Genomic DNA, 13,802 nt, shown 5'->3' on the forward strand with positions numbered 1-13,802 from the left:
ACTCTACTGTCTCCCCACCTGAACCCCACAGGACTGAGAAGGAAGGCAGGAGTCATACCAGCCTCCTCATTGCTACTGAATTTTTTTTTTGGGGGGGGGAGCTGCCTAGTTAACATGAGCCTTTAGCTCAAAGACTAAGGCACTGGATAACAAGAATGGGAGAAGGGGAATTCCAATTTGCCATCCCTGCAAGAATCTCTAGTAAACAGAATTTGCACAGCAGAGACTCTAAATTACAAGCATGGACCGGCTGCCAGGGGGTGGTGTTTTCCCTCAAGCATCCTCAGGCTTCATCTGGCCTGCAGTGCCTGAAGAAAAACTAAGAGCTGGCAGGCTCAGGAACACCCAGCCTATCCTGTGAAGACAGGAACTTCCAGGATTGGAAGTATTTTTATGGAGACTCCTTTAGTTTGGAGTGAGGGGCTAGATAGGGTCCTGTTAAGAGGGACATATGGGGCAGGAGGATCTGCTTGTTCACCCTGATGTAGTAGGAGAGGGATAGTGATTATAGGAATAAAAGTTGGTGATTGGGTTGAATAAGACTGCCTTGAGTAGGTTGAATACTATAGCACTTTGGCCACTCACTGTGTAAGCATGCCACTATCAGTTATTTTATGAATTTGCTTTCTTATATTATTCTGGTGATTTGTTTATAATCATGATCTATTTTATTGCATAAATATACTGTTCACCACTCTGCGCGTCTTTCCACCAAAAAAATCAATATACTGTATAAGGAAACCATAAGTTAGCACACATAATGATTTCTAGAAGGGTAATTGTTTTAGTCACTTGCAGCAAAAATCACACAGAGTCTTGTGACGCCTTAAAAACTCATTTATTATTCCATGAAAGCTTATGAAATAATAAATAGCTCTTTAAGGTGCACAAGGCACTATATTGGAAGCAGTTTTTAGATTTTCACACACAGGTTGGGTACAAAGGCCTTTCATATTGTCCTTTAGTCAGCCAAATAAGTGTTGGTCCATATATATACATATATGAGCGAACTATGACCAATTCTGAAAAGGGAAGAGAGCATGCAAACCCATTGTATGCTCCTGATTTCCTAACAACAGTAAAGAAATCAGCAAATATTTTGTTTGCATCAGATCTTCATGTATATCCATTCACGGGAATATACATGGGAACTTCACCTGTGGGTGAAAAATATTATGTCAAAATTAGCCCTTTAAGTTGCTGGAATAACAATCTCATGATTGAAAGAAGAACACTAAATTTATGTCTCCAATGTCACCCCCTCCCCATCACAAGAAAGATCACACAGCTCCTTCTAATAATCTTAGCATAGCCTTTGCTTTCTGTACTGTTAGTTGCATTTGTGGTGACTTTGTGGCTGTCCTGTGGTGAGACAATGACACACAGTGTTGCAAAAGAACAAATGTAAATTCTGTTTAACAGAGGGTAACAAAAAGCTCTCAACCTTCTCTTGTATTTGTGCCAGAACAAATACTATGTTTTTTATTGAAAAATTAATGTTTTATTTATTTTATTTATGTTTTATTTTATTTATTTTATCTATGTTTTATTTTATATTAATGTTTTATTTTTAACAATTAAGCAGTAAATAAATATTGTTCAATAAAATAAGTCACAGGACAAAGAAATATCTTGAAAAATTCAGCATCAAGTACTAAACACTACAAAGGATGGCATGCACAGTATGAAAGCAAAGACCAAAACACTTTAAGCAAGTCGTCTTTTTATGGCCACATACTAGTAAAAAATTTATCTGACAGCACAAAACCTGCCTTGTAATTTTAATATGTAGAATAAAATATCCCATGCCTTCCTGTCCATGCTGAGGAAGCTTTAAGCATTAGCTTAAAGGTGACAAAACTAAATGCATGGAAAGGGCGTACAGTACAATTCAGGGTTTTTCAAGAATATGAGCCACTATATTTAATCATTTCAGGACTGGATTGCTCCATTACTTCTCTCTACCAAAAATAATTACAAATTAACTACTACAACAAATATCAGCCAATGACAGTTTACTTCTGCCTATCATTTGGCCAAAATGATAGTTCTGTGAAATACGAACATAACAGGAAAAAACACAAATATTTAGTTTACCAGGTTGGGGGGTAACACACACGCGCGCGCGCACACCCATTCCTATGGTTGAAAAACAAAGCAGAATAAAATTTAAATAAAATTTAAGAATAAAATTTAAGATACTAACTGATGCAAAAGAAAGAGGGGGGTTTGCCCTGCCGGACTTAAAGTTGTACTATGAATCAGCGGCGTTTTGCTGGCTGAAAAGCTGGCTGCTTCTTGAAAACACAGACATTTTGGATTTGGAAGGGTTTAACAACAGATTTGGCTGGCATGCATATATATGGTACGACAAGGTAAAAATTCATCAAGGTTTCAAGAACCATATTGTTAGGAAAGCATTGTATAAGGTTTGGATTCGATATAAAGATTTGTTGGAAAACAAAACCCCCAGGTGGCTGTCACCAATGGAGGCTAAGGAAGTGAAAAAACTTAATATGGAATCCAAATGGCCAAAGTACTGGGAAATTATAGAACAGGAGGAGGGAAAAGCGAAATTGCAGAGCTATGAGAAACTGAAGTCAAAAGTAAGAGACTGGCTTCATTACTATCAGATAAATGAAGTCTTCAAACAGGACAGGAAAATTGGCTTCCAGGTGGAGAGGTCAAAATTAGAAACAGAGCTATTGGAACCCAATACTAAGAACTTGTCAAGAATGTATAACCTGCTGTTGAAATGGAATACACAGGATGAGACGGTTAAATCAGCTATGATTAAATGGGCACAAGACATTGGTCATAACATTATGTTTGCTGACTGGGAACAGTTATGGACCACCGGTATAAAGTTTACGGCATGTAATGCCTTGAGAGAGAACATTATGAAAATGATTTATAGGTGGTACATGACCCCAGTCAAGCTTGCAAAAATTTATCATATGCCCGATAATAAATGTTGGAAATGTAAGGAAACTGAAGGTACTTTCTACCACCTTTGGTGGACGTGCCCAAGGATCAAGGTATTCTGGGAAATGATTTATAATGAAATGAAAAAGGTGCTTAAATGCACGTTCGTGAAGAAACCAGAAGCCTTCCTCCTGGGCATGGTGGGCCAATTGGTGTCAAGGAAAGATAGGACGTTTTTTATGTACGCTACAACAGCAGCAAGAGTACTATTAGCGAAGTATTGGAAGACACAAGAACTACCCACACTGGAAGAATGGCAGACTAAGGTAATAGACTATATGGGACTGGCTGAGATGACCGGCAGAATCCGTGACCAAGGGAAAGAGACGGTGGAAGAAGATTGGAAGAAGTTTAAAATTTATCTCAAGAACTGTTGTAAAATTAATGAATGCTAAAATGTTTTGGGTAATGCAAAAAAGAATTGCAGCGATTAGCAATTGGATATGAGAAATAAGATCTAAAGAAAGTATTATATTGAAATTAGGGGATGCTGAAAAGATTGATAACAGGGATGCAGAAAGGGGAGGTATGGGGAAGTCGCTGAAAGAAGGCTTAAGAAATGAAAGGTTAAGAAATTATACGTGTTTATATGTTTGTATGTCTTGTATTGTGTTGTATTGTCTTGTGTTATGTGTGGAAAAAACCAATAAAAATTAAAAAAAAAAAAAACAAAGCAGAAGACAAATGCCTATGGTCACTAGGTGCTGAGATAAGATGCAGTGTGGAGATAGCAAAAGCCAGTAAGAAGGGAATGGTGCAATGTGGTTTGGTTTTCTGCTTCCCTGGGCTCACCAGACAGCAATTAAATAGATCTTTGCCTCCAAGGAAACAGAGGACCAAAGAAACACTCCTCACTGAGAGTGTTCTTTAAGAGATCTTTTCCTAATGCAGCACTGGAACATTTAAGAACGTGTAGGAATTTAATTATTCCCAATAACATATTAAATTTCTAAAAGTGCACTGAGCTACCACTGGCAGTAAAAAATATTTTCTACTTAAGTTTTTTTGAGATCCCAAAAGTGTTTTTACCAGCATACTTCCATCTGATTATAAGTGCACATTATAAATGAATAAATTTAAATGTGGGCTTATCATGGAAAACAGAAGAAAATTCCCCTTGAAGAACAAAAGCCTGCACTGTTTTTGAGAGTTTCTGTTTCAATAATTAGCAATAACAACTCATACATGGCATTTCATATCACACTGAGGACTTCACCAGTTCACGATAAGATATTTCAAACTGTGCATACTGAGTGATTCTCTGCAAGATCTGATGCAAAAGGTTAAAATCACCCACATCAGAGAAGCCAGCTCATCCATTGAAAGGGCAGAAACCCAACAGCTACCCAGCAGCCTGCTGCACACCACTTCCTCCTTCTTCATGTACCGGATGGCTTACAACCACTCACATTTCCTCTTGGGTGAGGGCCTGGCTAACATTTTGCTAACCGCAAAACCCATTCTTGTCCTACCTCCACTTCACTTGTGATCATGCTACTTCTCAAACTGTGCTGTATATAGGCATGGGCTGTACTATACTGTACTGCATATAGGGCTCAGTTGTTAAACACTCTTAAAGTAGAATATATCTTTTAAAAAGAACACTCCTTGTATAATAATAATAATAATAATAATAATAATAATAATTTTTATTATTATTATTTATACCCCGCCTGCCCCAGCCAAGGCCGGGCTCAGGGCGGCTAACAAGCAATAATAAAAACAAGTTGAATGAATACAACTTAAATACAACATTAAAATATTGAAACATTAAAATATTAAAATGCAGCCTCATCACAGGAGGAGAAAGGAAAAAGAATAAAAAAAGAGTTGGAGGGAATCAAATTGGCTCCAAGCCAAAGGCCAGGCGGAACAACTCTGTCTTACAGGCCCTGCGGTAAGAAATCAGATCCTGCAGGGCCCTGGTCTCATGAGACAGAGTGTTCCACCAAGCCGGAGCCAGTGCTGAAAAGGCCCTGGCTCTGGTTGAAGCTAATCTAACTTCCTTAGGGCTCGGGACCACTAGGGTGTTGCTATTTAGGGACCTTGAGGCTCTCCGTGGGGCATACCGGGAGAGGCAGTCCCGTAGGTACGAGGGTCCTAGGCTGTGAACACACGATTAAAAAGCAAAACTAATACCTTTTTAAAAGTAAATGACTAGTGATCAACTCTGCTCTCCAACTCTTCTAAATCAGGGGGGGGGGCTTGATGCTTATTGCACTGAAGTGCCCCTTCGTTGTTAAAAACTCACTGGCACACCCAAGAGGCAGGTTCCTTCTACTAAAGAGCTCTCTAAGGGCAGGTAAGCACACAGTTGGTTGTTTTTATGCTCCTATTACAGGTTGATTTTGTGTTTTTTTAAAAAAAATCTCTACAAGACTTTCATGATGGTGAAATAATTTTAGCACACCTGAATGAGTGCCTGAACCCTAATGCTTGACCACAAAGGCTCCACTTCTAAGCTCTCAAAACTGGTACGTCTTTCACAGAGCTCCTTCACAACCATAACTTCTGTGACCCTTGGCAGCTTTGCCACCCTGCTCATAAAGGATTCCTGTTCCACTCATACCCATTTGCCTTAATGGCCTGGGATAATCATCATCATCATCATCATCATCATCTTAAATTTTATTTGTATCCTGCCCTCCCTAGCCAAAGCTGGGCCCAGAGCAGCTAACATTATACAAACAAGACAATATGCATAATACAATATACAATATGCAAATAAAATAACATTCAACATTCATTAAAATAATATAGAATAATATTAAATATCAGCATTTTAAAGTTAATCAAAAATCCACTCTTAACTGTTACAATAAGTAATTTCTAAACTCCAATCAATAAATATCTTTTCACCTCACACGGTCTTTGGCCTAACCAGTGGCGTAGCGTGGGTTGTCAGCACCCGGGGCAAGGCAAGTAATTTGCGCCCCCTAACCCGTGAGAGAGAGAGAGTGAGCCAGGTAGGGGCAGAGAGCTGCAAGTGTGAGCGCGCTCCCCCAGATGTTGCGTCTGGTGCAGCCGCCCCCCCCTGCACCCCCCACGCTACGCCACTGGGCCTAACAAAATTTAATGATGTTTCAATATGCTTAGCTTCCCTCCCTCAACAATCCATCTAGTCGCTTGACTAGAAACTACTATATCAATATTCAGAGTCAGCTTCCCATTCTAGAGGCAAACTCGATTTCTTTCACATCAATTCTCATTCCTCTTAACTCTATATAAGCTCAAATCAATTTCCATTAAAAGTGACTGAAATGATCCACAGAAATATAACCTGGTGAATGCCCTTGAACTTGTTGCTTTCCTTTTCACCCTCAGTTCAAGCAGTATGTTGATATCATTTTAGTTGTTTAATCAAGTTGGCTATTAAGGAAAAACTTCTCTACAGATAAGCATTTTCCAATTCAATAAAATGGAGATGTGGGATATTCCACAGATCATTATTTCCAAATCTTTTTTCTGCCTCGATTGCTCATCTGACACAAAATTCATCTGAGGACCACTCGAGTATGTACTTCCATTCCAAGAAGGCATTTTCTTGTGAGTCTTTCACTGAAACTGACATTAAATATCAGTGCCTCGTTCTATAGTATGTACTATTGATTATACCATATAATCATGTATAATTTATACATGTACAATGTATTTTGCTTCATACTTCGGAGATGTCACCAGATAGTTTGAAGGTGCAACATGAACATTTCCCTGCATTATATTTATCACCCTGAAACTTGCATGATTGCTGCTAACATTAGAGCAGTGAGGAAATGAAACAAGAGTTCCTACAATATGAAACCTAGCATAGATTTATTCCTCTTCTGAGAAACTTAAGCCTAAAAAAATTAAAAATACCTGTCTTCCTGCCAGAATACCACAAAATCTAAGCCCCAAATATGTGCTTCTTAAGACACACTGTGATGGTCTGCCATGACCCAGACATTAGATCCCTCATCATACTTTGCTAATACACATATTTCCCTGAAAATGGAATGGGTTTCTTCCATAAATGTACTTGCGTTTGCCAAACTTTTTTTCATCCAGTGATTGTTGCATTAGGTAGGAAACAATCTGTTGCTAAGGTAATTATGTTGGTTTCAAATCACACAAGATGCATCTCACTTAGAGATAATTTGTCCTGGGTTTCTGCATTTCAAGAATTCCAAATAAGTATTTGCTGACCAGTAAAAGGGTCAGTTATATAAAGCCACTCTCGAGACACTACTGAATTTCTTGACGGGCAAAATATATATTTTTCTTCTCCCCACCCTCTTTCTGTTACCCCATAAATTTGAGCATGCGCAAATACAGAACACACCATTGATCTGATGACATGGGCTATTAATAGCAGCAAAAACCAAACCTAACAAAAAACAAAGAACGCTTTTGTACCTAGCAGGATATTAGTGGGAAACCAATAGTAAAAATTATTTCAGCCACCTCAGGAAAGGCCAGAATTATTCAACCCTCAAATGCACTAAAATATGGTAGCTTCCCCTCAAATACCCGACCTTGCATAAATATGGATATAATCCAATGTCTCTGAATGCTGCTATTATATATGGAAGCCATAATACAAGCCATGGTAAAAATTTGTAGCACAGTGACAAGTCTCCCCACATACTTAAATATATACACACAGAGATGCTACGTTAAGACACTTGGAAGGTTGGATCCACAGACTTGTAGAAAAAAATAAGGGGGGTGTAGGAAAGAGCTCAGTATGGCAACCACATCCAACTCCTCTCCCCACACACACACTTCAAGTTCCTAAACTAGTTCCTGAGACCTGAGACTCAAGGAATTCAGAGCTGAAGGCAGAGAGGGGAAAGAATCTTCATTCCTTTTAAATATTTGTATCCATTTGGTGTACAAGATCCCAGTTAAGGCCCAAAGAACATAACAATAAAACCAAAGCAAACTATATTTCAATTATTATTTTTTTGCAGGGAGGGGTACAGAATGGGTTATGTGGCAAAGTTATAAAAATATCAGGTTGTTTTCAAAATAAGTCCTGCTCAAACAACAAAATCTTAAATTGGTGCCCACAACTCACAACTTATTTTCATTAGGTAGAGAGTTCCATGACCCTGGTGCTACCACACTGAAGATACTGCAGTGGCAGATCACAAACACATTTCCTCGGTTTTTCGGTGCTTTGGAAGGCTGCCCACTGCCCTCCACAAGAATCATAAAATAATTAAAGGGCACCACTTGTTATTAACAATGCTGTTCTAATCATGCCATTGGAATGAGCATATATAGCTATGTGTATGGGTACTCAAATGTCAAATCAATGTTCCAACTTAAACATGAACAATACAGGGCTATTATTACATGTTGAAAAAGGAGTAACTATTCGCTCTTTGGGGGAATCCTCTCTTTGAAAAAGTAGCCAATGAAACTGGAAATTTTATTTCGGCAGAAACAAATACGAACAACTGTTCTTGAAAGTTATTGTCCTGTTTCTCTGTGCCTAGCACTTGGTTTGACTTTAGTGGCGAACATTTCAAATACAACAATGTAACTTAGAAAGAGAACAGTCGTGCTGGTATTTGGTTATCTGCAGCAGCGTCAACATGATGAAGATTTAAAATTCATGTTATCTTTGCTGTATTTCTCTGTGTTTCCTGTTCCTTTCACATTTGTAATTAACATGGCCCATCACAACTCTGTACTGCATTCATAACCTAATTTTTAGGCAAATAAGATAGCAGGACAATAATGAATTATTCTTCTTAATTGTGTTTGTATTCCATCCTTCCTCCAACGAGCTCAGTGTAACATGCACAGATGAAAGATATTCTCACCACAACCCTGTGAGGTAGACTAGGCCAAGCATAAAAAGGAACAACTGGCCCAGAGGCACCAACTGAGCTTTATGGCTGGCCAGGGACTTGAACATCAGATCACTTTAGGTCAGAGTCCAGTACGCCAATCACTACACCACATTGGCTCTCCCAAAGAATCTAAATCTAACAAAGCGTGTAATAATGTCTACCCTAGTTTCTATGTCAATAGATTAACTGCTCTGCATAATTAGGCATAGAAGCCTGAATCAAAAATACCATTTTTGTGAAAGAAGCTAAAGTGATGATACTTCTAAGTAATGAAGTGCAGCCCGACTGCAGTGATCATGGTACAGATTCTGTCCACCTACAGTTTGGAACAAGAAATATGGGGAGTACAGCCGCTTTCTATAACTTCTCTCCTCCCTGTTATAATCATTTTAAGAACATAGAAATATACTTATACTGTCTAGCTCTTGCTACCTGGTAGATTTATGTAAGTACACTTCCACTTCCTGGGTACTCAAGCTAAGTGAGTAAACAACATAAAACAGAAGAAATAGATGGCAATCAGCCTTCTGGCATCTTAAGGTGAAAAAGTTAAATGCAAAATACCTGAGTAAGAAGCTGCTCACAGGAAAGATTATTGATCCATCTAGTGTATCGCTCAGTTGCCTCTGCTGGCTCTCTCTCAATTTGGCAACCTATAATCTGAAAGTACAAACAGACATTATCTTTAGGAAGTATAAATAACAGAACATTAAAACAGTTAAATAATTTCAGACATTCTCTGAAGAGAGAAGGCAGCCCTGCAGCATTAACCAAGCTGGTGCCAAACATATTGTTGTGCTTTCCTTTGGACAACATCAGCGAGGCAGAGAGGGGGAAACTTGTCATCTGGGCAGCCCAGGACCTCCATACACACTACTCAGGCTTGCACCCCAGGGAAGTCACCTTGGTGGTACTAATGCAGTGGTTCGTTATCCCTTTACACTCTACAATTCTATGATTTTATGCACATGGTATCAATGTACCATGACTCTCAACATAGGAAATGCTACTACTAACAGAGTTTACGCTGCAATCTACCCCATCCATCAACTTTACAGATACAAGGAGCAGTTAACCATGCATCCTAAAGACATATCAAGTCACATACATAGTTAAAAACTAGAACACCCTTTAAGTGAGTGCAGCAGTTTTGTTTAGACATCTTCATTCTGACAGCTGTGATGACTTTTCTAATGTTATCAGATTGGACTGCCAAGGCAGCATATACACGTACAGTTCCATCTGTTTGCTTATCTAGGTGGCCAGTAGGGCCCCCAAGCTAGTCTTGTCTTTCCCACTAATTATGTATCCAAAGTAAACAAAAGAGATCTTGAGCTAATTGCACTGTTACTGACATTTCACACTTGCTGTGCCCTTCTGCTTACAGACTTCAGAGATGCTATCTGAATACAAAATTAACATTAGGAGAAGTGACTTACGAATTCCGAGCTTTGGTTCTAATGATCAAAGTCTTGTTCACTCATAAAACAATCTTAACTGAAGTTAATGTAACTGTGTACATATCAAAACTTGCTCAACTTGTAACCCATGAAGTGAAGCACAGCCTGCCAGCCATAGATCATCACTTGGCCTGGGGTGCAAGAACCCTCTTATATTTTGCTGTTTATCTGCAGTTCCAGCTAACTCATGAAGGTTGACAACCTTCTGGCAGGACCAATGCTTGGCTGGTCACAAGTTGTGGCATGCTTGAAATGCACTGTGGACCGTCAAATGTCATAGTATGAAGAGTCTTTTAACTACATAATATTTGAACTGTCATGCAACACAAGTGTTTGGTTGCTGGAGAATAATATCAACTGAAGCAAGTTCAATCAACTGTCTGGTCACAACACTTATATGTATAGTGGGGGATGTAGTTTGTTAAATACGCAAATCAAATTTCCATGCTTGAGCAGCAGCTTAAAATGATTCTATCATGACTGCTCACTAATTTTTCCATTCACAAAGACCCCCAGGGTGCATCTCTTCCTAATAATTCATAGGGAGCAAGTCTTTGTGTTACCGCAAAATTGGGGGAAGCCCATCCAAAACTAATGGTAGATAGCTTGCTTTTCGTTTAAGAACTGAGCATTTAATAATAATAATTATTATTATTATTATTATTATTATTATTATTCATTATTTATACCCCGCCCATCTGGCTGGGCCTCCCCAGCCACTCTGGGCAGCTTCCATAGAAACCAAAAATACAGTAAAATATCACACGTTAAAAACTTCCCTGAAAAGGGCTGCCTTAAGATGTCTTCTGAATGTCAGGTAGTTGTTTATCGCTTTGACATCTGCTGGAAGGGCGTTCCACAGGGCGGGCGCCACTACCGAGAAGGCCCTCTGCCTGGTTCCCTGTAGCTTTGCTTCTCACAATGAGGGAACCGCCAGAAGGCCCTCGGCGCTGGACCTCAGCGTCCGGGCAGAATGATGGGGGTGGAGACGCTCCTTCAGGTATACTGGACCGAGGCCGTTTAGGGCTTTAAAGGTCAGCACCAACACTTTGAATTGTGCTCGGAAACGTACTGGGAGCCAATGCAGGTCTCTCAAGACCAGTGTTATATGGTCTCGGCGGCCGCCCCCAGTCACCAGTCTAGCTGCCGCATTCTGGATTAGTTGTAGTTTCTGAGTCACCTTCAAAGGTAGCCCCACGTAGAGTGCATTGCAGTAGTCCAAGCGGGAGATAACCAGAGCATGCACCACTCTGGCGAGACAGTCCACAGGCAGATAGGGTCTCAGCCTAAGTACCAGATGGAGCTGGTAAACAGCTGCCCTGGACACAGATTTGACCTGTGCCTCCATGGACAGCTGTGAGTCCAAAATGACTCCCAGGCTGCACACCTGGTCCTTCATTTTTTTTAATAATTTTTTTATTGATTTTCCAACATAAATTAAGACACATTACAACTCACAATACATAGACAAACAAACATATAAACACGTATAATTTCATAACCTCTTTTTCTTAAGCCCAATTTCAACGACTTCCCCATGCCTCCCTTTTCTGCATCCCTGTTTTAAACTTTTTCAGCAACCCCTAATCTCAATTACTTGTAATTCACTTTCTTTAATCCTTTTTCTCTTACCCAATCATTTACCGCTGCAAATCTGTTTTACCTTACCCATGACATTTTAGCACTCATTCACACCTGGTCCTTCAGGGGCACAGTTACCCCATTCAGGACCAGGGAATCCTCCACACCTGCCCGCCTCCTGTCCCCCAAAAACAGTACTTCTGTCTTGTTAGGATTCAACCTCAATCTGTTAGCCGCCATCCATCCTCCAACCGCCTCCAGACACTCACACAGGACCTTCACCGCCCTCACTGGTTCTGATTTAAAAGAGAGGTAGAGCTGGGTATCATCCGCATACTGATGAACACCCAGCCCAAACCTCCTGATGATCTCTCCCAGCGGCTGCATGTAAATGTTGAAAAGCATGGGGGAGAGGACAGAACCCTGAGGCACCCCACAAGTGAGAGCCCAGGGGTCTGAACACTCATCCCCCACCACCACTTTCTGAACACGGCCCAGGAGGAAGGAGCGGAACCATTTCATATTGATTTGACAAAGAGTGTGTGTGCGTGTGCATACGCACATGTGTGTGGATATATACATGCGCTCTTGCGCGCACCAGAATCTTTCATTTCATAGGATTTACAAAATAAGCTTTAAAGTACACGACAAGAACTAAGTGTGGTGGGGGTGGGACAACTGGAAGAAGTAGGTGGAAAAAGATGCGAAGTGCTGGGCAAACACAGCTCTGCCTGTTTGAAAGGAATTCCATAACAAAAAGATAAGAAAGCTTAGCTTCTGTACACAAAGCAGAGTGACCCGGCCAAAGCTATACAAATATAAATTAATGAACAGCTGCCAGGAGGTGACAGATTAGTCTTAATACTGGCTTTCTTATGGCCAGGTTTCCAATTAGAGCAGAATGTTAGCTGTTCCACCCCAAGTTGTGAAAAGCAGTAATGCAAAGCAACCAGGTTTTAGCTATGATCAGACCCTTGAAACACTATATAATGAAGAGGCACCAGGTTAAAGCTGCCTCTGATATGCACAATGCTCTGGGGTAAATATACTAGCAGTCCAATCCATGAGCCAGTTGAAATAGATTAACCAGGATTTAGGAGATTCTAATCTCAACGACTTCAGCCCAAGTATTCCTGCCGATATGGCAGAATAGTTCAGAAGAAAGCAACATTTATAAAGCGTCCAATTCAGTGTAAGCACAGGGTTTGGGTACAAAAGGAAGACTAAAGGATCACCTGGGCTTCAGAAAGCAAGATTCACTATGCCAAAACAAAGGGCCTATCTGCACTACCAAACACTACACTACAGAACCCATTTTAACTGGTATGGTCTCCCCCAAACGAATCTGTGCATTGTCATTTAGTGAGGGTGCTGAAAATTCTTTTAAACATCTCACCAGACCCATTCCATACACTTCCCAGAGTAACAGTTCCCTTGGTTACCTGTAGAGAGGGAATAGCTGTGAAAACACTTTCAACAGTACGCTCCTGAACGCACCAGGGAGTAAAGCTGATTGAGCTCAGCGAGTCTGAATAAACATGCTCATAACTTAGGTCTGCTATATCTGTTCAAAGTTTTCTTTAAATCCTGTCCAACAACACCCCCCCCCAAAAAAAGCCAATCTGAGCTTTCAGTGGACAGCTTTCGTGAGCAATTTTTTCCTAATACAAAACCCAGGTGCTCCTACAACTAAAAAGTGATTTTATTCAACTTCTCATAACATAATGATATAGCCAATTATCTTTTTTCTGTGAATACCAAGATACAGCCATGAGAATAGCTTCCTCTTTCAATAAACAATTGACATCTTGGATCCCACTTCAAGAAACACCTCAAAAAGCAATAATTCCTTATGCTGAGCTCTACTGTGGCTTTGTTCCCAATATGAGAACTTGATTTGCTGCAGTTTTCAAGAGAAAGAGCTTGGTAGAGA

General features: G+C 40.1%; 1 protein-coding gene across 2 annotated transcripts in view; it reads right to left on the reverse strand.

Annotated features, from left to right (window-relative positions):
* B3GNTL1 (UDP-GlcNAc:betaGal beta-1,3-N-acetylglucosaminyltransferase like 1) overlaps positions 1-13,802 on the reverse strand; it is a 166,582-nt gene that overhangs the window by 119,264 nt on the left and 33,516 nt on the right. For both annotated transcript variants that reach the window (XM_053376128.1, XM_053376127.1), the window contains exon 6: positions 9,393-9,488. In XM_053376128.1, coding sequence (XP_053232103.1) covers positions 9,393-9,488 — 96 coding nt within the window. The remainder of the gene's footprint in view (positions 1-9,392; positions 9,489-13,802) is intronic.

This window comes from Podarcis raffonei, chromosome 2 (assembly GCF_027172205.1).
Source record: "Podarcis raffonei isolate rPodRaf1 chromosome 2, rPodRaf1.pri, whole genome shotgun sequence".
NCBI classification, from domain to species: Eukaryota; Metazoa; Chordata; class Lepidosauria; order Squamata; family Lacertidae; genus Podarcis; species Podarcis raffonei.